Genomic DNA, 23,155 nt, shown 5'->3' on the forward strand with positions numbered 1-23,155 from the left:
ACATGCACAATAGCTGGTTGTGTGGGCGCTGGATCCACAACTCAGTAGGTGAGAGAGAGGCGTCAGAGCGTGGTACGGGTCTAGAGTGTTAGCGTGTCAGGGGAGTAGCTCAGAGAGGGACGAGAGAACCAGTCGGAGCGCGTGGGACGGGTCTAGAGTGTCAGCGTGGAGGATGAAGTTGTTATAGCACCAGGTGGCCACATTATGTTCTTAATAGACTAGTATAGATAAATAGATATTGAAATATTTATTAAATATAATTATTGTTTATTTATAAACACTAAGATATGTGTGATTTGATGGTTACCTCAAATGTTTGGAGCAAGGGGTGTGGGTTCGAGCGCTTGTTTTGTACTATATTTTGCATGGTGTGGTAGCACGGAGACTGAAACTATGGTATCACCAGTTACCCACATTAGCTTCTTAATAGATTAAGTATAGAAGTATAGATTAGCTAGCATATAATTAGTTAAGGTATGTTTGGAGTCTTGTCTAATAGATATCTAAAACATAGTATTTAGTTTGTTTATCAGCAAACAATTATTAGCCAAAGAAGAAACCAACATGGGTAGGAATCATCTTTCCTTTTGTTTTATGATCTGTTAGCACCTATCAGTAATCTCAAATGACTAATGAACAAACAATTTAGTAGCCCTTCAGCTAATAATCGAAAAGGTACTAAAATTAGCCGACAAACTATTTATCTCATAAATCCAATCAAGCCCAATGGACAAAAACGCCGATCCACTCTCGTACGACTCCACTCTCAAAACCGCATCGCAGCGGAGATCAGATCAGTCGAGAGTAGCATAATTACAGTTTGGACCAACACGTCAACACAACATAGCATTGACAACGTCACGGACATAAGCGATCAAAATTTTGCAGGGCAAGGCCAGTGGCTGCCATCATTTTGTCAATTTACAGCAATCAAATCGACGCACATATATAATATAATAACACAACAGCCCCTTCGGGCAATGGCAACGGCGGTCTCCCAGCTGCCTTGATTTGGAACGAATCATGACGACACAAATACGTCGCGAAGCTCCATCAGAAAAGCGAGTTGTACGTCAGGAAGGTGCAGGCGATGGACGCAACACATATCACCAGCGACGGTAGCAGGGTGACGTTGAGGAGCTTCCCCACGCCCAGGTACCCCGCCGCGGTGATGGTGCAGTCGGCGACCACCCTGGCCAGGGTCCCAGCCTCCGTCGAGAGGAGACCACCGTTGTACGTGCCACGGGAGAGGCGGGACGACATCACGCTCGATAGGAGGGAAAGGTTGACGCCTGCGTTTTGCCAATGAGATCAGAGATTTGGTCCAATGCAATGCCAAGGAGAAGCGTACTTAGAGAAAGAAATGGATTTCTGTTTACCTTCAAGAACTTCGGCAGAAACAAATGTGACCAGTGCTGAGACAACATACTGGACGACATAGTATGTGCTCGTGACTTTGAAGCTGAAGATAATGCCTACTAGCAACGTAATTTGAGACACCATGAGGAGTTGCCTGGCAAAAACATCGACAGGTTTGTTAACATAACGGTAGTGAGCGAATTGTCCTTTGGTCACTGACCAATGGTAATACACCCAATAAAACGAAAAGGAAAAAAAAGGTCATAAGAGGCATGAAAAATCCACAAACCTGTCCTCAAACATATTGCTGATGTATGTTCCAACAACAGCGTTTACAGGAAGGACTGTCAACCCTAGGATTGCTAGAAATATTGCCACTGCGCTTGTATTCCAACTGAAATAGTGATTGGTGATAACACTCGACTCCGAAAGCAAAATCTCCATTGCGTATTTGAGCATGAAGTATATCAACAACTGGACCTGCACGAGCAAAGTACAACTGAGCCAAGATGTCCAGCTGCAGAAGATTACAACAGCATAACATCGCGCTTTGCTTGGATGAGGTGGTCGAAATTCAAACACCCTCACATGGGCATGGAGAAGACAAACAGTTTTTCTTTGATCCTCAAATATATCAATTTTCTAGTTGATTATTTTCTTTCTGAAACAAATTAGAGTTCCCAACCCCTTGCCATCACCTAATGTAAGGCAAATCTGTGCAGGGAACCTGTAGAAAACAAAGCTATATAGGCCGTCTAAAGTGCAAGAACAAGTGAAACCGAAACGTGTCTAGCTCATTTCCAATCCCTCAGCAATTTACCGGGATTCAAATAAACACTCAGGAAAATAAGTGTAGTAGCTATTCAAGAGAAGCGGTTATTTGGTGTAAAAACACCCTTATACCTTCACTGACGGGGTAAGCAATCGGTATGCTGAGCCAATTGATGTTGCAGGTTTGCGAGAATCATCTGCAGTTTCTTCAATATCATCAACTTCGTCTTCATCTTCATTTTGTTTATCCACGGAATCCTTGAGCAGAGGCTGTGCAATTCCATTCTCTAGTCGTCCAATATCAACAGTTTGTCCTGTAATCAAGATAAACATACAATTAAATCACAAGAGAATGAATCATGTCATCAGTCACCTTCCCGAATTAGTAGATCAGAAAATTCTAATTAAAAGTGAACAACAAAAGAGTAACAAAAGACAATTTTGGACTTACCAGAAGCAGGATTTTGTGGGGCTTCATTCACCTCGGTAGCACGGTTCGGTTCTTTGAATGAGAACCATAGCCAAATCAAATACAATAGCCATGCAACTGCCATCACCCAACCCGGTAGAGTCGATTGATTGAATGTAACCATGTAGACCTTGAATTTCCACTGAAGTAAACCAGCTAGCGCTGGCCCACAGGCCATGCCAAGTGCACTTGCGCTAACAAATCCAGCCGAAGCTTGCATGCGTATCCTTGCAGGGACACAATCACTAATATATCGGCGATTGACAGCTCTTGCAGAACCCATCCTGTATCAAAATATTGAGCACATTAGAACATGAAAACATGAGCATTTCCAAAAAGATGTAAACACAAATGAATTTAGTGCAAGATTCTTTTTGTCATTAAAAAAGCTCATAAGAAATCACATTACTTGAGATCTTTGCAATTGTTTCCTAATAATCAGCACTAGTATGAAAGAGTACACTTGCTACTTAAGAACTCAATTCTGAAAATGGACACTGGCTACTGAAGGGAGAAGAAACCATTTTCCTTCTGTTCCATCTTCCACTACAATTTACAATTAAGCATTAAACCAAAGCCCTTATGCAAGAAAGGATATACCCAAATAATAAGAAACCCACTAGTCTGTATAGTTCAAGTTCTCAATTGTGAATCTGTGCCGGGATACTTACCCACAGAGTAAACGGCCGATAATAAGGACCGTTAGAGACTTCATATCATATGCCATAGCATAGCATATATTCCCCAAGAACAAAACAATGCTACTGAAAACAAGCGGTTTGAAATATGACTTGTTGGACCATGCACTGAAGTAAATAGAGGAAAATATTTGCGCAACAGCCATTGAACCAATGACCACACCACAAACAGTAGAAGCTGCCCCAAGGCTCACTGAATAGTCATCTGCAGTTGGCACAATGATGTACGTGTTGACCATGTAAAGGAATGTGTTCACCAGGTTCAGCATAAGGGACATGAAATGGTATTTCTGATCTTCTATTTCTTCCTCTCCTGCAGTGCTAGGAGACTCCTCATCCACAATCATGGCATGTTGCCCCAAAAAGCGAAGAAAATTAGTTGACCTTGTCAACTTATCAACTGAAGAATTTATCATATCAATGATGGGGTCCTGCAGGGGATCAAAACCAAAAACGGTCAGCTGCAAGTTTCAAGTATACCACCGAGGCACAGACTATTGAATGAGCAGGAAAATATTCTTAAAATGATATCACATCAGTAGTTTACAAGGCAAATAAACCTTAAGAGCAGAAGATGGCTGATCATAAATAGATAAGTAGCTTCCTTGACGTTCTTGGAGTTCAGCAAGGTTACGTGACAAAGCTCCTACAACAGCTCCTACACCCTGGTTGCATAGAACAGTTAAGGTATACTGACGAGTGTGGATTGTAAAGGCAAGGCCATAGCAAGAGAACATATCAAGTACAAGTAAACTTGCAATACATTTGAATGAATGATACTAAATCTGGAGTTAGTGCATTACCACATGCTTAAAGACCTGTTGCAGCTGAGAGTAAGGGTGATTCGATCTACTTGTCACATAGTAATCAGTAAATCTATAGCCAAAACGCTTATCAAACTTCTTCAAGATTTTCCGAATGCCAGTTGCATTAAGGTCAACGAACTTGAGAAGTTTGATGAGATTGATACCAACTTCCCTATAAGCTTCTCGTAACTCAGCAATGCCAGATATATCTGGCTGCTCTTGTAGTATTGCCCTTTGCTTTCCTAACTTCTCAATCCTGCTTGCCAATAGTCCTTGTTGTTCCAACAGAAACAGGACGATCTTCTCTATCTGAGTAAACAGAGAATAAGAGATTAATACATGGACCCCAGTAGGAACGATTGAATATAACTACTCACACCAATTTCAATCCAAGAATGATGCCAGCTGAACTACAAATTAGTGTACATGAATTATGTACCAAAGCTTCAACTTCAAACAAAAAGTACACAAAGTAAGTTTCTTAAGAAATTGTCAACTCTTCTCATAGTATTCATGTAGCATTATATTTGTGAACGAGTTATTTACATAAATCGCAACCGTCTTGCTAACCATGCAAGTGCATACAGAGGTCAGATATGGATAATGCATGATCACCATGTTGATGCTACAATCATCAAGTTAAATATCCAGAGAGAAGCTAAAGTCTGCAAGTTAAAGCAGGTCAGGGAGTTTGAACTGATGACTCTGCACATATTTCTATTTAATAGCATTACCTGATCATCAAGCATCTTCGAGAAATCCTTCAGAACCCGACGACGATCTTTTTCCCCCTGCTGGAGCTGCTGGCCATACTGTTTAACTTTCTTCTTCATCAACTTGTAATTGATATAATATCTGAAAACATTGACATGGAGACAACAGTCAAGCTTTGTAACTAACGATGCTAGCATGAAAACTTTTACATTGAAGGCCCATCTAAATGCACTAGAGGCTAGAGCTAATAGTTAGTTGACTAAAAAGTTGCTAGTGGAATTAGCTAACTAATAAATAGTTGGCTAACTATTAGTTAGATTGAACCAGCTAATAACTAATGGTTAGTTCATGGTGTAGCTAATAGTTAGTTGGACTATTAGCTGAGGTGTTTGAATGTCTCCAACTAAAAATAGCTAATAGCTAAACTATTAGTTGGGTTATTTGGATGTCTTCAGTTAATTTTAGCAGCTAACTATTTGCTCTAGTGCATTCAAACAGGGTCTGAGTAATACTAAACAAATACTACTAAACAGAGATTAACAAAGCACGACGTGTCAAAACTACAAACAGCATGGCCACAAATGACATTACAAGGCAATCAAGGTTGACCAATGTCAATGCTCATTACCAGGTTATCAATTTGTTCAGTAAATGCACGTAAGATTTTTTTTTTTAAAAAAAAGAACAGGTAAGCCACTGAATGAATTGGAAGTTGATGCTATTCAGAGAACCCATAACTTTATAGTAATATAGATTGGTTCACTGTAAAGTATAAGCAGAATCTTATACAGATGTGAACAGTACCCTTTCCATTCTGGAATTTGATCTGCCATCAATTTCTTCCCGAAGTTAACCATCTTGATTTTTAAATACTGATCTGCCAATGAAAGTAGCATTGTGTCAGCATCGGAAACGGACAGAGAAAAAGACACATCAATGATAGTTGCTGTGATGTGAGTGCCATAAAAAGAAATAAAAATGTCACCGAGCAAGGTTCTCTCTCTGGACATATGTTTTCAGTTTAGCGTAAAGTCAGCTGTAAAACTCAGTACCGCTTTACATGGGACAAAGCAACATAAGCTACAAATAATCACACGACAACACGAGTACAATCCATCTTGAGATGATCTAATCTGTGCACGCTACTCCACGTGCGAAGAACCTAAAGCACCGTATATGTCTCTAGCAATAGAGCACTCAGAGACCATTACTGGCCACGACAAGGCAAGGCACAGCCACAGACTTATTATCTACTAGTCCTTTTGAAGAGAGAAGCAGCTCCAGAGAACCACAAATAAACTTTGGTACCCGCAACTTGATTTTTCGTGTCACAATCTCTCGGGGCAAAAGACGACGACAGGTCGCCAAAGTTCATTTTGTGTTACCCAATGACAACTTGCCAACCAATCATGCGGTGGATTGCCCATTTAATACTGTTCTTCGCATCAACTTGTGATGCACATGCAGCTGACAGTAGAAGAGTGGGCATAAAGGTCCCGTGCAGCTATATTAAAATCTATAATCTGTAAACCACCCAAAGCATTTCGGGTACAGTGAAGGCTGTAAGTGTCTACAACCTTGAGGGTTGAAGTTGAAGTTGAGGACAGATCTAAATTGGGTCCAAGCTACAGCTCCCACATAATCGCACAGACCCCCCATCCTGAGACATGCCCTACCTTAAAATTCAATGGAAAACCGGAGCGACAGTCGGGGACCTCTCGTAACAGTAAACAACATCCTACCAAAACAAACAAACCTAGGCCCTAAGGTGAGGCCAAGGATAGAGGCGAAAGGACTTGCACAGCGGGTTTCATCAGGTCTGGATCTCGCTCAGACTGAAGGACTGGATTCTGGAGCCGTGTCCTCGCGTCGCGGTAGGGGATGGGATCTCCGTACAACTGTAACCCCAGACCCAACGAATCAAAAAACATCTAACTGTAACACGGGACCAGGCTTCGCTTGCTGTTGTTGGCCCAACACCGCCACTTCGCCGGGAAACCCATGGTATCAGACGACCCAAAGCGCAGAGATCATCCCGAAGGCACTGAATGAATCTCTCCGGGGCGGGGCGGGGCGAACCCATCCGATACGCTGCCCCCTGAACATCAACACTCCCTCCTCAGCGAAGGTCGTTGTCCATCCACCGATGCCCACCGGAACCATGCGCAACCCACCCGCCCCAGACTGAAATACTGAATGAGCGCAACGACGTACCGAAAAGGACGGCGGGCGGCGCTGAAAGGAAGGTGGGAGAGCGGCGCTGAAAGGAAGGTGGGAGAAATCACGGATTCACGGGCGAGTGCGGACGCGGTGAGCCTCGCCGTTACCTACTAGGCGGATCGAGCGGGCGGGGGCGCTAGGCCAGAGGCGGAGAGTGGCAGGGGAAGGGGAGGGGTGGAGGGGGCGCGAGAGCCACGGGATGCGAGTATTTATAGCCGAATAGCCAGGCGAGCGAGCTGGAGCGCTGAACGAGAGAGAGACAGAGGTGGACCGTGGACGCGGGGTGGCTGCAGAGCCGGTAGCCGTGAGCCCCCGGCCGGCGCCCGGCGACTCGGCGAGTGGCGGCACGGGTCGCTGGCGGTGCGCGCGCGTGCGTGCGTTCGCACCGCGAATTGGCCGTTTTTTTTGTAATTTTTGTTACAGCCGTAGCAGTCTAAACCGACGGCTTTAATATGACACGAACAGCCTCTACTGCTGCGGTGCTGCCAAAACGTTTTAACCAAGCACAGACAAAGCCTGGTGTAGTGTTGTGGACGGCCCTCGTACCCCGTACCGTACACGTGGCTGGTGGCGCCGCCCCGTGCTTTGTCGTCGCATGCAGGTGCCGACATGGAGGATGGGTAAACGAGCAGGAGCTGGCGGAGCCTCGAGGCTCGAGCAGCGCGGCGAGGCAGGCCTGGCCTGGCCGCCGCTGCCGACTCGACGGTGGCAGCGGCAGTTCGTCGTCGGCGAGCGGCGAGACGCAGGTGCCGACTTGGAAGGAAGTGGAACGAAGCGGCACGCCGGCACGGACGCGGGACAGCGACACGCAAACGGCGATCGACGACGCGAGCCATGAGTAGTGGTGAGTGGGCATGGAAAACAGGAGAACGTAGACGGTCGATCGGTCAGATGCAGGCGTGACTCGTGAGACACGAACAGGCGGACCGACCCGGTCTGCCTCTAATTAACTAATTTAACCACGCGCGCGCATAGATTAAGTTGCGGTGCGCGGGCGCGGCAGTGCCACCTCCGTCGTGTCGCGTCGCGTCGCATCACAGCGCTGTTGCACTCGATCTCGGCTCGCGACAGGAACCGGATGAGCATGAGCAAAAAGGCATGCATGGGTGGATTGGATGATGGAGCTTTCGGGTTCGGTCGCGATGCCGGCGCGCACGATGCAACAAACGATTGGCGGCCGGGCGGCGTCAAAGAGAAGCAAGGCAGCGTGCCATACGTTTGCTGCTCCCCGCCGACGACGTGTGCTGCTGCTGCTCCTGCGCCGCAGCCTCGGTCCGTGTTGCTCGCCGTGCCGGCCCGGACCCGCAGCGTTCGGCGAGATGGGATCGGATCGGGGCGCCGTACGTGGCCACATGTGGCTGGCTGGCGTCGACTTGGCTGCCTCGCTCTCCGAGTGTCATGTCATGTGGCGATCGAGACCTGGACGGGACGGGACGGCTACTGCCTTGTTTCACGACCTCGCCTAGCTAGTCAGTGACCAGAAAAGTTTACGCGACGAATAAAAAAGAACGCAGGGAGGGAATAACAAAAAGGAGGGCGGGGGACCCATCTCGATGCAAATCATTGCGCTGCCAGGCTCCAATCATTCGGAACCGAGTTTGGAGCACTGCTTGCTGTCTTCTGTCGACACCATGTTGCAATGCTGCTCTCTGGCATGGCATGAAAGGGTGCACCCATGCTGTTAGTCTGTGCGCTATATTTGCTCTTAAGCACATGATGGAACGCCCATGAGATAGATCCTGACTTTTCCTTTAAACACGTGCTCGATTGAGGAGGGCCATCTAAAGAACAGTTTAGCGGGGAGTCCGATCCTTGACGTAAGACATGCATGAACCCAACTTGTAACTGTCAGTTTCATTGTCATTCACATGGCAGCTAAACTGTTTTTTTTGGTGATTAATTCCAGCTGAGCCACCAAGACCATGTCTGCTGTTTTTGTCAAACTTGCCAGCAACTCATTTCCATTCTTCTGTATTCTTATATCCCCTGTCGACGGTCTCACATATTTTTTTAAAAAAAATTCCAAACCTGACAGCAAGGCATTTTCTCAACACCGCTGTCATTTCTGGTTTCAGTGAGTTGCTACTGAGATCAAAATATTAACCATCCACTGAGAAAAACGCTCCTGCTGATTCCGCAGCTCATATAAGTTGTCAGCTCCACAAAAGGACCACGAGACAAAGGGAAAAAGATCCACCCTATCGTAATAGGTATCGCGTGACACTTAGTATCAGCTTTCAAGGAGTAAAATGAGCGTCCAAATGCATCGCGATGCTGCAAACTGAATTTATCATTGCGTGTGACTTCGAAGCGTCAAGCATCCTTTGTTCAGGCCAACGACATCTCAGTTAAAAAGAGGACATAACTGTGGAGCATTTCAAGTAGCTCCAGGCAAAGCAATAAGACAAAAAAAAAGTACAAGGAAAAAAGGTACTAAAATAGTTTCTTTGGCTACATGCAAGTATGGATCCTCTAAAACGCAAAATGAGCACCATCACACTCTTACCAACCTTCTGTTTAATTTCAAATGGACCTGCAGGTCTCCATTCCGACGTTAGGTAGATCCAGTTATTCTCCGCCCCCGCCTCAGAGGTCACTCGCAGTCCCGCACCAGACAATACATCAACGGAGGTGGTGCCCCCATCGCATAGCAGCCGCCACCAACGCTGCCACCGCCTCTAGGACGTGCTTGGGCTGATGATGTCGAAAAGAACAGAAACGTTGGCCGGATTTCAGAGTACATACAGGCATCACAGCGCTTGCAGAGCAAATAGCCGAGCGCTCGAAACGGTCCTGCTGTTATTGAGACAAACACAAACGGCGAGGACAAAAGAAAACCACCTATTGATCGGCGCAGATAGAGTCAAGCAGCTGGGCCGTCCCCTCCCCGACCTCCACGTTCTCGATCTTCAGCCGCTGCCGCATCCCGGGGAACTTCTTCCCGGCGGCAGCGTACGTCCGCACCAGCGGCTCGAACACCGGTGCGCCCAGATCCTTCTGCACCTTCTTCAGAGCCCCCACGTACCGCTCGGCCCCATCGACGTCCTTGTTCTCCTCGAAGTAGCTCATCAGGGTCTCCGTCACGGCGGGCGGCGGCACCCAAATCCTGCCGCTGCTGTGCCCCTTCTTCATCGCGCGGTCCGCGCACCAATGGGCCATCTTGAGATCCCCCGTCTTGAGGTAATGCTCCATGAAGATCTCCCATGTCTTGGCGTTCAGCCTTCCGCCGCGCATCTTGGCACGCTTCTTCATGGCGACAGCTTTGTCAAGCATGCCCTCGGTAATGTACGCCTTGATCATAGCGTTTGCTACCCGGATGTCATATTTTGGATGCTTCGGCTGGAGGTCCTCTGCTGTCTCGTCCCCGGTTTCCTTGGTGCCAGACTGATTATTAGGCGGGTTACTTGGAGATTTTGGATCTGCACCAGGTGTATTATCTGCCCCCGAGCCCTTTGTGTTGGTCTTGGGTGGATGGATGTGTCGGGCTTCCCACTCCTTAAAACAGGCTTCGGCAGCAGACAGGTCCTTCAAGTTGGCCAAAACCTGAATCATGTTAAGGTAGCTCATGTTTGCCATTCTAGGGTTATCCCGCTTCAGCGATCGCCAGACACGGTGAACTTCCACTAAGTTCTGTGTACGCCCATACAATGTAATAAGGAACTGGTAGGCTTCGATGTCATTGCTGGTGTTCCGCTTCTCAAGCTCCTTAAGAGCAGCCTCTGCCTTCTCAAACATTCCAGCCTCAACATATATGGAAGCCAGGTTGCTGTATGTTGTCCAATCAGGAGCAACACGGCCATCCCGTTTCATCTCTTCAATCACCCTCTCAACCCCTGGTATGTCCTTGAGAGCTGCAAGCGCCCTCATCCAAACATTATAAGTAAAGACATCTGGCAATACGTCATCTGCCTTCATGTCCTGAATGATACTGGGGACCTTCTCAGCTTGGTTGACTTTGGTGTACATCGTCATTAAGCTGTTGAAGGACATGGCAGTGAAAGCAAAGTTGAGCTCCTTCATTTTCTCCATAAGGGACTCGGCCTTCTCAGTCATCAACTCTTTGCAGTAAGAATTGAGAAGAGCGCCATATGTAAGATGAGTCTTGGATGTTTCTGGGAGGTCCAAAAAGTACTTCTCGGCAGCAGCGATGCCTCTCGATTTGGCAATGAGATCCAGGCGGATTGCTTGATCACTAACAGTAGGATTCATGCCTCTTCTCGCCATAACTTCAGAAAGCTGCATCAATAAACAAAAGAGAGACAAAGGATCCATGTAAATTATGTCAATCAAATTCAGAACAATCACAAGCAAATAACCAAGTTTCGATATTACTTAATTTTTTCAACCTGAATGTCAGCTTCATGAAGAAAATTGCATGTAAATGGAAAGAAACAAGAATATTTCAAATCAAAATGACTGCTTAGCAAACAATGGTACAGTTATTCACAATGAGTACAGACAGCGATGGCCAATAGATAGTTTGATAATTACATTGACACTAAAGATTGATAATTACACACTTGGGTGTTAAATTTTTAATGGTTACCTATTCTAGCAGCATGTATGTGGTGCACTGCAAATAACTATATATATCGCTGGAACAAATGACATACTGCCGATGTGCCCCCTTATATATCCAGAGTTACTTCACATTGTGAACACACCATCAATGATTTTGTAATTGCAGCCACATACAATAATTTACCAATAGCATTTATATGTAGCATGCTATGAAAGACCTGGGGGTTGCTCAAATGAGAACTTGTAGCAATAGAAAAGTCTTCAACTTGGTATGATATGATGGGACCATGGACCAATTGGTTCGTCACACTAGCTATTGCCACACGAGCAAATAATTAGGAATTTTTCGGGCTTTTGCAAAGGGAAACCTACTACAGTAAAATGTCAAGCAGTCATATTTACATTGACATAATAGTTACATGCACTATAGTTTCCCACAACCTAACCATTATATTCTCCACAGTTATGTAGCACTGATATGCATAAAAAGGATCAATAAGAAAATAAAATGTGCAGGTGCTTCTGTACAAACTCATGATTCTTGAAGTAAATAACGCAATGAACATTAACTGCAATGATCACATGATACTCCATCAGTCCCAAATAGTATTCACTTTAACTCTTGGTTTTTATGTCTATATTCAAATGGATGGTGATGAATCTAGACACCACAGGTCCAACGCCTAGGCGTCTTGCCCGCCTACCTCGCCTAGGCGTCCAGGCGGTGGTCCAACGCCTTGTCTCGTCTTACCACTTTAAAAACCATGCTAGACACATATACAAAACACAGACATTAATTATTGTATGAATCCATTAAAAGGCTGAAACGAATTTTAATTTGGGACAGAGGGAGTACTAAGTGTCAACAAAAATCAGGTAAAAGCTACAGCATTTCTAGAAATGTCAAATGTCACTTTCCCAGTTAGCTAAAGGTTCTTTAGTTGCACAATAATGAAACAGAAAAGGTTTGTCCTGAGCGTGCAAAGCATTGAAAAGTTCTGGGGGTGCTAGATTTAGAAAAGGACCATTTACATAGCATTTTAAGCTTAATAAGGAAATATTAGAGGTGCAGCATATCAAGAATCAACTTTGCAGTAACTATTGAACAATGTAACTGAAAAAATATGGCATGCGACAATGAATAAACTTCTTCACAGATCAAACAAACATCACAAAATGTTGCCAAGATGAAATGAAGCTGAAAAACATGATATATTGATAATTTATTGAAGAGAGGCCAAACATATGATAAGCTGAATAGCATGATTCCTAAGAGACACAAACCGTCTGATTGGTTGCCTATCCGAGCTGAGCCAGGATGAGCAGCGTCTGGTTGAGCTCATGCAAGACATATTTGTTTGGTTGCTTGTACAGATTTATGCAGACTGGTGTAGACGTTGTTTGGTTGGTTGAGAAGATAAATAGGAGATTAATTTTTTTTGAAATATATGTAGCATGTGTGGTCTAGTTTTGTTCGGAAAAATATCAGAAACACAAATATAAAATCGGTTCAGCGAATAATTCTTTTAATTAGAAGATATAATAAAAATAGCCTAAAAGGCCTTCTCGATTTGCGTGCCAGAGCATTCAGCTGCATACGACCAGCCTGCAGTCCTGCACGAGCGCATACGCGCGGCCGAGGCATCTCCCACGGGCCTGGCTGGGGGTCGTGTTCTGCATCTGCTCAGGCTGTACGCGGACAGATGGAAACCAAACAATGTGTGCTTTAAATCACCACGGGTGCAGCTGCACAAACGGGGAAACGAACCAATCACGCGGAAAAGAAAATCAGAGCATGCAACCTTGGTCATTGGGAAAACAAAGTACAAAGAGGAAAGCAAAAGGGTGGGCTGATTCAAACTGTGAACAGCTAGAAATTGGTGCCTAAGTCTGTGATTTGATAAAATATCAGATAAATAACCATCAGTACAGCTAATAGCTAACCATAGCAATGAAACAACCAGCACCACGAGTTGTGCACCTTCATTGAAAAACAAAATGGGACTTATTGCATAACAAAGAATATGAACTAATCCAAGTGTTGTGCCATCTAACAGATTTTAGCTTTCAATAACCAGCTATAGAAGTCCACCTAAGATTCCAAGTACACATGACATACAAAAGTCAGAGAAAACAGTAATAATTTCACATGGCTGAGAACTATTTTGCATGGCTGAGCAACTGATGAGTGATGAATAGTTGAACACCCTGCCTTAGGCCCTTAGTGGCATGAAACTGTACTGATTTCGCAATGATAAAACAAACAATGGTGCCCTGGAGTATTATTCCCAGTGTTCGAGCCTATTCCTGTTACATTTTCCCCACCAGTGGCAATCTAGCAAACAGATGAAATATTTCTTAGCATACTCCAACTACCAAAATCGTATTAAGAATTCCAGCCCCGGAGACAAAATTTGGCATACACACCTCATTATCAGATTCATATCAGCAAACATCTCACAGAATTTGTCCCGTGTTCAAATCCTACTCCCATGATCAGATCTAACAACAGGAACACCCGTAGCACACGACTTCACGGGGCCCAAACCGAGATCACGAAGTGAGATACACAAAGGAAGGGCTGAACCTTGAGCGACGGGCGGTAGAGCGCGTTCCGCCGCATCCGGCGGACGCAAACGCCCACCTCCCACTTGAACGCCCGCTTCCGGCTGTCGAGGAAGCCATCCACCTCCTCTCGAACCGCCTGCGGCGTCGACCCCTTCCGGAACAGACGCCGGTACAGCGCCTCCTCCACGTACTTCTTGGTCGACCTCCGCGCCACGTCCTTCATCCGCGTCGCCATCTCCGCCTCCGCCCTCTCCTCTTCACCGCCGGCGTCTCGGGTTTTGAGGGTTTTGGCGGCGGCGCGGGGAGAAGCTCTCGCCTCACTACTCCCCAGTCCCACTCGTGTGATCGCGTTGGGCTTTTCTGGGCCTTGATGGGCCGTGGGCTCTGAAATTACAAGCCGTCGGTTTCTCCCCATTAGCCAGGGGTAAAACGGGAAAGACGGAGAACGAAGAGGAGGGGAGGGGGGCGACGTCGCCGGCGGTCGGAGGCGACGGGGATGAGTCGGAAGGAGGCGGAGCCGGCAGGACAGGATGGGTCTTCTTCGTCTGCCACTGATGGGGGAGGAGGAAGTGGCAGTGGCCGGGAGCTGGCAGATGCGCTGGCGCGGCGACGTTTGTACCGGGAGGTGACGCTGGCGCTGCACTCAGGGTTGCGCGACGCCAAGGCGGACTTCTCCTTCCTCCGCGCGCGTGGGCTCCGCAGCCTGCTCGGATTCCTTCGCTCCACCGCCTCCGCGGCCGACGACGCGCTGCTGCTCCTTTTCCGCCACTCCCAATCCATCCCCGATCTCCAAGGTATCATTTCTTCGACCATTTCGGTGATCTGATGCGAAGGATCTTTGGTTGTGGCTACGCAATGGTATTGTCATTAGGTGAAACCAATCCCTTATGCAATGGTCAATGGCTGTTTGAAATCTGATGAATAATTCTTGAATACATACTAAAGACTTTAACGTTATCTACTCAATGAAATCGGCACTATATGTAGTGCCAGCTTGTTAAAGGCAGTAAGTTAGGAGCAGCGCTGCTGCACTTGCTAGATCCTAACATAAGTAGTGGCGATTAAATCAATGAAGCACTCTCAGGCTCATTAGTTAGAGCCCAAGATTCTGCATTAGGTAATAGATGCCCCCAAACAGCCTTTTGATATCTATATTATGCCCCTTCAAATCACAAGAGCGGAATCCATATTTACTATGTAGCTCATGCTGGTAGCTTAGAGGTCTAGTCTAGGAAGATACATTGTTAGCCTTTTTAATTCTTTCCATTTGTCGCTCTCTCGTGTGCTTTTACTCCTTTTCCTTAATATAAATATAGGCAGCACTCTTGCTACTTTGTTTTAAAAAAATAACTAGTTAGCTGTTTATCCTTCCAGACTTCCTGAATTGCATTTCATGGTTGTCAATGCAATAACGACTGCATTTGCCCTGTCCCATTATAATGCTCTCAAGAGAAGAACAAACCTGGTAACTGTATCTGTGTGTTAGTATTACTTCCTGTGTCATAATATAAAAGGTGTAACTGTATTTTGCAGATGTTCTAGAGTACAAAGTGCACCTCTCTCGGCTCTTATTTTGATGACATGTAACAATGTGGCATTTACTGCACTTGCGGGCTTCTCAGCTCTTTATCGGTTGGATTCACATGCATGCATGTTTACTTTTTTCCCCTCACCAGTATTAGTACGCCAACTCATACTTGTTCTTTATCAGGAAACGTCAGGTCATTGAAAAATAACAGGAATTAAACCATTTCTTGGTCTCTGTATCAAAGGTAGTGGCGCCTTCTAAGTAAGTACGGACGGAATATAACATAAACAAACCTATTAAATCTTTAATTTACTTTTTCATTATTGCAGCTACCTGCCTGGTCACGTAGTTTGAGTTTCTCATAATTGTCTACGACCGTTACAAAAAAAGGGCCAAATAAGATGGATCCTCGTGTGAGAATCGTAGTACCTGTTGTTGGGGATCAGGATCTGGTGGGTTGATAGGATTGCGGATCCTACCGGGGACGTGGCGCAGCGAGTAAGGATGGGGTGCTGGGGAGGCCGGCCGGGGGCCTCTGCCCACGGCCGGCAAGAGAGGAGGGATTTCCTTCTAATTCTTGCTTACCTTCAATTGATACAGTCCTTCTCCTTATATAGAGAGGGTTACTTGACCTTTAAGCACTAGATCTAATCTTATCTCTAATTCTAATCTTATCACAAACTAGCCTTATCTTTATCTAACCTACTGAGGGGCATGCTGCTACAGTACCGGCGTCACTGTGGTGGACCCTCTTGGGCCCTGACACCTGCATTCATCAGTTTTGGAGTTATATGATCATTCTCGCAAATAGTGATCTAGCGTAACTTTCTTTGTGTATATTTCAGGAGTGGGTTGTTACAGTGGTCAGTGGAGTAGTTATTCTTGTTGTAATGAGCATATCAAGTTTGCAATTTTAAATCTCAAAAGACATTAATATGCCTGGGCATTTGGTTGGATATAATTCTTATGCTTATACCCGAGAATGCAGCAGTTACTGATGAACTTGTGTCTGTTACAGTTATTCCTGTTCTCTTTCAGAATTCGTTGCATCAACCAAAGCAAGATCCTGTTGTGACATTGGATCATATATTTGGAACGGAACCAATGAAGATTACAAGCCCCCCTACAGGTTCTGAAATTGCTCTTGCACTTAGAGTCTTGGAAGGTTGTTGCCTTTTATATAGCCGATGCACAGCTCTGGCCCACAAATACAAGGCTGTGAAGGTAATCACAATCCTTTTCTGATAAATTGTTGTCTATTACTTCTGGGTTTCAATGAGATGAGATCACCACGAGGAAGTTCTGTTCTTTGTGGCAATAATCCAGTAGCTCTTATTTAACTATGAAGGCATTTTTTCTTAAGCATAAACCACATTTTAACTGGATAGTGGATATCATCCTCCATATGTTGTGTTGGGCCCTTATTAGGTTGACCAGTTGTTAACTTGGTGTAGGTACTCTTGAATATATTAGCCAGCCGAGGTCCAACTGAGCAAGGAGTTTGCTTGGACACACTGATATCGCTGATGTTGGACTCACCCTCCAATCAGATGGTATGGTTTACCTTTTTACCTAAATATATCTTCCAAAGTCTTGTATATGCGGCATTTGATTTTTTTTGTACCAAATTAAGATGAGTATACAGGTGCTGAGTGTAGGACCACCTTTTTGAAAATAATCTAAGTAAATATCGCTAATATGATTGAAATGTCTTTGTCTTTGGGTGTTACTGTTGTTCAGTAGATTGGTTGATTTTCTTTCAAAACATGGTTTGCATGGGCCAAGACTTACGAAAATAGTCGGTGTAAGTTTTTCATAAGTAAGAAAAGTCATAAAACTGTGAATAGATTGGTATCCTTGGTTGCTTCTGGTTTATGTGATTCAACTTATCTATATTTTATATGACTACTCTAGGATTTCGAAGAATACAGTGGACTTGAAAAGGTTGCTGAACTTTTAAAGGATGTGCAAGTGGAAAAGCATATAAGGCAAGCATTGTTCCTTCATATATGTTTTTGTTTCTTTTTGTCTAAATGCCTAGCTTCATAATTTGAATGTACCTTTATTTTCACTGCCCATATAAACAATATATCATTCTGGTGAATCAATCTATATGTATATTATCAGCCGTGTGAACTGAAAAAACATAAACAAGTGAAATGATGAAATGGAAAAGGAGCCGCATAAACTATTCGGTTGGTAGCTCGACAAAGGTTCCCACTTGACAAAGCTTTATATACCTCTGTGAAAATTATTTTTGCTTGCTGCAAAGATATATTTGTGTATGAAAAGCTGAGGCTCTGTTTGACATTGTAATGGCTTCTCCTTGGCACCTGTTGGTTTCTATTTTGAAATGACCTAGAGTTTTTTTTCATTTGATGTTTCAATGCAGATTGAAATGTGGGGAATTCCTATTGTTGCTCATTGGACATGTTTTTGTGAAGGAAAACTCTCCCATACATGAACAAATGAAAAATCTGTTTGGTGAGCAGTGCGCATCACTTATATGGGCAGCAAGCCGGTTCGGCTCCACCTTGGATGCAGAGCAAAGGCAGACGACCTTGCAAATACAAGCAATGAGAGTTGTCGAATCCTTGGAACCCTACTAGGACTGGTGCATTCATCTGTGTAACTTACGGGTGATGACAATTTGATGTCTCTAATCTGAGCTGCATGCTCCATTTTGTTCATGCAAGCTTTGTTGTCATTCTCTTCTGTGTAAAGCCATTCTTATGCTACTCTTTTTAGTAAGCTTTGTTAAAAGGATCGTATTAGTTCCATTTGAGAACAATGCATTAGGGAGACACTAGGAAAACATTAAAATATCCATTTTGTTGTGGTAGATTTGAGCTGTTGTACCTGTGATTCAAATAAAAGTGGTTAGTCCAAAGTGCTAGTGAATGTTATTGATCCCTTAACTGATTAAACTGAATACAGTCGGTTCTTGTTCAGTGCATTGGCACGCATTGCATTAGTTCTTAGCACCTTTTGAAATGGTAGTGGTAGAGCTTATCATATACTCACTCTGTTCCATTTTATTTTTATAATTCTCTTGACTTTTTTACCTTAATTTTGATCGACTCATCTTATTAAAAAAAACACTATTATTATAAATTTTTACTATGATATTGTTTAGCATGTAATATACTTTAATTTTGGCTTTCAATTTTTAAGTTTTTTCTGAAATTTTGAATAAGACAAGTCAATCAAACTTGATCTGAAAAAGTCAAATGAATTATAAATTGAAATGAGAGGAAGCATAATTTTTAGTTTGTATGATACACTTAGCTGGTATGAATGTAATTTCAACGTTTGATTTGGTTAAAAGTTCCAAATGCTACGTGTGTAATTGAAACAACCTTACAAATCTCACAAAGCTGATATGGCTGTACCGTTAGAACTAATTCATTCTGATTTGTATGAAATTAATGATGAGTTAATCAAAAGTGGCAAAAGGTATGTCGTAACATAGATGAGTGCACTAGATGCCTCTACGTGTATTTATTACAATTAAAATATAAAGTATTGCTTTACTACGAGATCTTAAAACATTAAAACTGATGTAGAAAATCAATTTGAGAAGAAACGGTTACAGTCGAGAGAGTATTTCTCAAACGAACACTAATGTAGGATGTGCGGCTGACAACTAGGCCCTGCCTATCAGTCTGATATTTATCCCTTCCCCGTTCTCTTCTTCCACCCAGTGTCGAACGCCAACAGGGAAAAAACGACGCCCAGAGCGCCGGCCATCCGCCCATCCCTCCCTTCGCCCGTTCGCTGGGCTCCGATCTCTCCGCCGCCCCAAGCCCGACGGCCCCCACCGTCCGACCTAAACCAATAATACGGCGAAATAGCTGCCACCGCAACTCCTTTTCCGACCTGACGTGCATAGCGCCAGGGCTACCGAAGTTCGCTTCCGATTCGATCTCCACAGCTCCGACCCGACCGCCGCATCTCCGCTCTTACTCGAAGGTGGAGGTCTCCTTCAGCCGCCTTCTACGTCATCGCAACTGCCGGGGTCGGTGGCTGCCTCGAGCACCGTGGCACCTCACGGAACCTTACAGCCTTACAGGTATATCAGTGCTCGTGGAGGTGGTGGGGTGTGCTGTTCAACCTGGGAGAAGGACAGGCAAATTCGAGCCGTGGGAACCCTAGACAGTAGAGGTAGATGGCGTGTGGGAGGTGATGAAACAGCAGAATACCTGTCTCAGATTGTAGCATGCGTTTTAGTGCTAAAATAGCAAAGACAGACCAGATATTTTGCTACTGACTAGTATGCAGCAAGTTCAAGTCTCGACTTAAGTGTTTAAAAGCTAACTTCTTTTAATGAAATCCATTAGCAGAGAAGTGGAAATTAGGCATATACTGAGGTTTTGTAGAAATACAAGGAAATGACCTATCTTTTCAACTGAATGAAAAGGAAAGGAAATGACAGACCTAAGCTCCTACATGAGTAGGGTCTAGAGAAGGAATAACTGAGGCAAGCTTACCCCTGCATTTCATAAAGAGGCTGCATCGAACCCAGATATTTGGCTCAGTGGAAAGGCTTCTCACCATTGCATTAGGCATTTCCTTCTACCTTTCGAATAGAAGCACAACAAAAAACTCCATATCGTGATATGCATTAAATATACTTGTGAACCTAAAATCATATGGTTTGAAGTTTATAAGACTAGAAGTTTCCATGGTGTACTATTGTCCATACCCAAAATGGATTATTGTAGCCAACATTGCTGTAAAAGCAGTTGTCACATTTCACTTAATGTTGACACTTAACTCATATATAAGTTTTGCTATCGCGTCACATAATGACTATTGCGTCACATAGTGACACAATGTTCATAAAAATTCAAATATGTTGTTTGTGCTGGTGCTGCTACAGGCTTTATAATCAGAACTTTCCTTTTTCTCACTCAGTAATTATTTCCTTTTTGTGCAGTTTCATGGAGTGTGGACTTCTGTTGCGAACAAACATGGAGAAAAGATATCTGTGATCTCAACTGAAATATGGAGCCAGTCAAACTAGTTGAGGGGTACAACTTTGATGACCATACTACAAGTGATGTCCGTGTTTGCTTTAAACTGATTGATGAGCAGCCGGAATGGTTTTCCTGCCACTCATCTGTTCTTTCCCAAAACAGCAAGTATTTTTCAGATCGGCTTGGTCAAAATGATATCCGCTCTAATAGTTGCGTTGAAATTGAATGCCCAAGAGCTCAGTATGACCATTATGTCAAGATGTTGAAGTTGATGTATCTTCCCGGGGAATCAATTGTAGATTCATTTGATTCTGTTAAATCAGCTCTGGGTGTTCTTCGAGCATCAAATTCACTCGGATGCGAGTTGGTTACCAAAGGATGTATTGCATACATTGAAGCTGTCCCATGGGATGATAATGAGGAGGAGGAGATATTAGAAGTAGCTCGGAGCCTTGGCTCAGATGCAGTGTCTCTATTAGCTCGTCTGCATGCCCCAAGTGCAGACGCTGTTAAGAATGTCTTCATCTCTGCCATACGATTTGCTACGTGCATGGAAACGCTGTTCCCTCCTTTTCTGGATGACCTCAAGACTTCTGCTCAGGAGCAAACTGACTTTATGATCCATGAAGACGATGAAACTGCTCTGGTTATGATGGATGAAGATGTCAGATCTGTGGTGCAGGAAGGTATAACAAAACTGTTATCTGGACTTAGGACCGGGCTTGATCTGTTGGCAACCGAGTTTGATCAATCACCTGATCAAGCAGAGAAAGGGATTCTGTGTAGCTTAGCTGACATCGACTGGGTAGCTAATCTGTCAACCAAGATTGAGATGACGCACGCCTTTGTTTCTGGCTGGTCAGAAATGTCGGGCCATATTCTTTCAGTGGTTCAGGACAGCAAGTATAGCTCAGGCTTGTGGGCTGTCAAGGCAAAGCTTATCGAAGTGACTGGAAAGGCCCTGGACGCTGTTGGCTACGGCACAGTGGTTCTCCCGGCACCATCTAGATTCCATCTCCTGAAGACATGGCTTCCTTATATCCAAACGACAAAACGTTCGCTGGATGGAAATAGCAAGGGCGAAATGTCTCTGCAGATGGATTCAGACATGTGGCAGAATGTGGAGAGCGCAATAGTCTCGATGGTGCTAGCGCTGCCGTCTGATGACCAGGCCGATATCCTGTCGGAGTGGATGAAGAACGCAGAGCAGTTCAGGTATCCTGATCTCACCGAGGCATTCGAGGTGTGGTGCTATCGCAGCAAAACAGCAAAGAGAAGGCTTGTGGGAGGACTGAATGGGTCTAGCTCTAGCAATCCCACAGTTAGCTCCTAAGGCTACTGTTAGTTTGGCCTTTTTGTTGTAGCCCCTGATCAGCTAAACTGGCCGGTTGGTACCAAGTATATGCAGCCAACTGTATCCCCATCGTTGTATGCTGTAAAGCAACTGCTCATGTTTTATATACTTCAGTTTCATTGCAGTGCCAGCTTATGTTCGGTTCAGTAAGGAAAGTAGCCTAATCTTGTTTCATCTAGAAAACAGGTGTGCATTAAGAAGTTAACCCACAGTTGATTTCCTTTTGAGAGGATCCTTGGCGGAGTTTTACTCAAATGGAACATAACTAGGGCCCTTTTAAGATGGTATTCTTTGGATGAAGCCAACGTCTTGCAAGAAAAAACCAAGATCTGTCATATGAGTGCCGTGTCGTGCTGCCGAGCACGAGGGAGGTCGTTCTTTAGAGCTACTGCACAGTGGTCCATCAGTTAGGTTGCGAATTTTAGTTGACAGAGATCATTGTCTTCATCAAACTGCTTGGTTTCAAACAGTGGGACTAAACTATGGTCCGTCCTAATCCAGCTAGAAACAGAGTACTGACCCTATCTACTCATCCACACATCATTAGTCATCTCCAAACCGAACCATTTGGGACTTGGCACTTCTGTGAAAGGCGGTGCATTATTAACTTGTCCCGTTGTGGCGCAGGGAGGAATCTCCCGTGCCTTTCAGTTTCAGCTAATCATCGACGGCTCTGCGGCCATCATGAGCCCAATCTTCCGCTAATGATGTCCTAAACCATGCCGGATCGTTTTAAGTACACAGTGTAGGTTTAGTTGCGTACTTTACTTGTTGGTAGCAAATGACTTCCTTTTTTTTATTATGATGATGGGAGGAATCAAGGGACGATGATTGCTTGCAAGTGTCCAGCTTGCCTCCTGATGTGTTAGGGTTACCTAGAAAGAGGCTTTCCTCATAGTGGAACATAAAGGAGGGGGAGAGGAGAGGGTGTTTAACAAGTAGCTAGCTAGAGGTAGTACAATTGAGTCGTCTTCCCCAGTCCATCATTTTTTTAATAATCCTCCTCCTACCTAATAGATCATGTGTGTTCTTTATGGCCTCACTTTTCCAACAAGTGAACAGTTATCTCCTTAGGAGCAGTGTCAACCATTGCCAAATTGGCGGCAGCTGGCCTATGGTGGAGCTTGAGCTGCAAGCATGCATGTAGGGATGAAAACGGTTTCGGAAT

At 44.5% G+C, this 23,155-nt stretch overlaps 4 protein-coding genes across 5 annotated transcripts; 2 read left to right on the plus strand and 2 right to left on the minus strand.

The window, feature by feature from the left end:
• Positions 1–719: 719 nt before the first annotated feature.
• LOC103638144 (SPX domain-containing membrane protein OsI_21475) lies at positions 720–7,314 on the minus strand. Of its 2 annotated transcripts, none has more exons than XM_008661125.4 (11): positions 7,032–7,314; positions 5,622–5,694; positions 4,838–4,958; positions 4,101–4,412; positions 3,858–3,962; positions 3,271–3,728; positions 2,582–2,883; positions 2,263–2,444; positions 1,649–1,839; positions 1,380–1,513; positions 720–1,292 (listed from the first exon to the last, which is right to left on the minus strand). In XM_008661125.4, exons 2-11 carry the CDS (start codon positions 5,672–5,674, stop codon positions 1,054–1,056), a joined length of 2,097 nt encoding a protein of 698 aa, XP_008659347.1. In that variant the 5' UTR covers positions 5,675–5,694; positions 7,032–7,314; the 3' UTR covers positions 720–1,053. The 2 variants fall into 2 exon arrangements, with proteins under 2 accessions (XP_008659347.1, XP_008659346.1); XM_008661124.4 differs by lacking the exon at positions 7,032–7,314 and adding an exon at positions 5,803–6,911.
• A 1,996-nt stretch (positions 7,315–9,310) lies between these two features.
• Positions 9,311–14,394, minus strand: LOC100382384 (uncharacterized). Its single transcript, NM_001175129.1, has 3 exons — positions 14,146–14,394; positions 9,879–11,273; positions 9,311–9,731 (listed from the first exon to the last, which is right to left on the minus strand). Exons 1-2 carry the CDS (start codon positions 14,359–14,361, stop codon positions 9,879–9,881), a joined length of 1,611 nt encoding a protein of 536 aa, NP_001168600.1. The 5' UTR covers positions 14,362–14,394; the 3' UTR covers positions 9,311–9,731.
• A 178-nt stretch (positions 14,395–14,572) lies between these two features.
• Positions 14,573–18,541, plus strand: LOC100272392 (binding). The gene is made up of 5 exons (NM_001146872.1): positions 14,573–14,920; positions 16,673–16,878; positions 17,109–17,207; positions 17,569–17,642; positions 18,047–18,541. The coding sequence occupies exons 1-5, from the start codon at positions 14,623–14,625 to the stop codon at positions 18,261–18,263; spliced, it is 894 nt and encodes a 297-aa protein (NP_001140344.1). The 5' UTR covers positions 14,573–14,622; the 3' UTR covers positions 18,264–18,541.
• Positions 18,542–19,376: 835 nt separating this feature from the next.
• On the plus strand, positions 19,377–22,135 carry LOC100191308 (uncharacterized). Its single transcript, NM_001136742.1, has 2 exons — positions 19,377–19,726; positions 20,594–22,135. The coding sequence occupies exon 2, from the start codon at positions 20,662–20,664 to the stop codon at positions 21,964–21,966; it is 1,305 nt and encodes a 434-aa protein (NP_001130214.1). The 5' UTR covers positions 19,377–19,726; positions 20,594–20,661; the 3' UTR covers positions 21,967–22,135.
• The last annotated feature ends 1,020 nt before the right edge of the window (positions 22,136–23,155 follow it).

This window comes from Zea mays, chromosome 9 (genome assembly GCF_902167145.1).
Source record: "Zea mays cultivar B73 chromosome 9, Zm-B73-REFERENCE-NAM-5.0, whole genome shotgun sequence".
Lineage (NCBI taxonomy): Eukaryota > Viridiplantae > Streptophyta > Magnoliopsida > Poales > Poaceae > Zea > Zea mays.

Bases quoted from the DNA above. Each gene is read 5' to 3' on its own strand.
- LOC103638144 (XM_008661124.4), bottom strand. From the start codon at position 5,827: ATGTCCAGAGAGAGAACCTTGCTCG. The intron at 4,959-5,621 runs GTACTGTTCACA...CAATGTTTTCAG, and splicing joins CAAATTCCAGAATGGAAAGG to ATATTATATCAATTACAAGT. The intron at 3,729-3,857 runs GTTTATTTGCCT...GATCCCCTGCAG, and splicing joins AGCCATCTTCTGCTCTTAAG to GACCCCATCATTGATATGAT.
- LOC100382384 (NM_001175129.1), bottom strand. From the start codon at position 14,361: ATGGCGACGCGGATGAAGGACGTGGCGCGGAGGTCGACCAAGAAGTAC. The intron at 11,274-14,145 runs GTTCAGCCCTTC...TTATTGATGCAG, and splicing joins TCTACCGCCCGTCGCTCAAG to CTTTCTGAAGTTATGGCGAG.
- LOC100272392 (NM_001146872.1), top strand. From the start codon at position 14,623: ATGAGTCGGAAGGAGGCGGAGCCGGCAGGACAGGATGGGTCTTCTTCG. The intron at 16,879-17,108 runs GTAATCACAATC...AACTTGGTGTAG, and splicing joins ACAAATACAAGGCTGTGAAG to GTACTCTTGAATATATTAGC. The intron at 17,208-17,568 runs GTATGGTTTACC...TGACTACTCTAG, and splicing joins ACTCACCCTCCAATCAGATG to GATTTCGAAGAATACAGTGG.
- LOC100191308 (NM_001136742.1), top strand. From the start codon at position 20,662: ATGGAGCCAGTCAAACTAGTTGAGGGGTACAACTTTGATGACCATACT.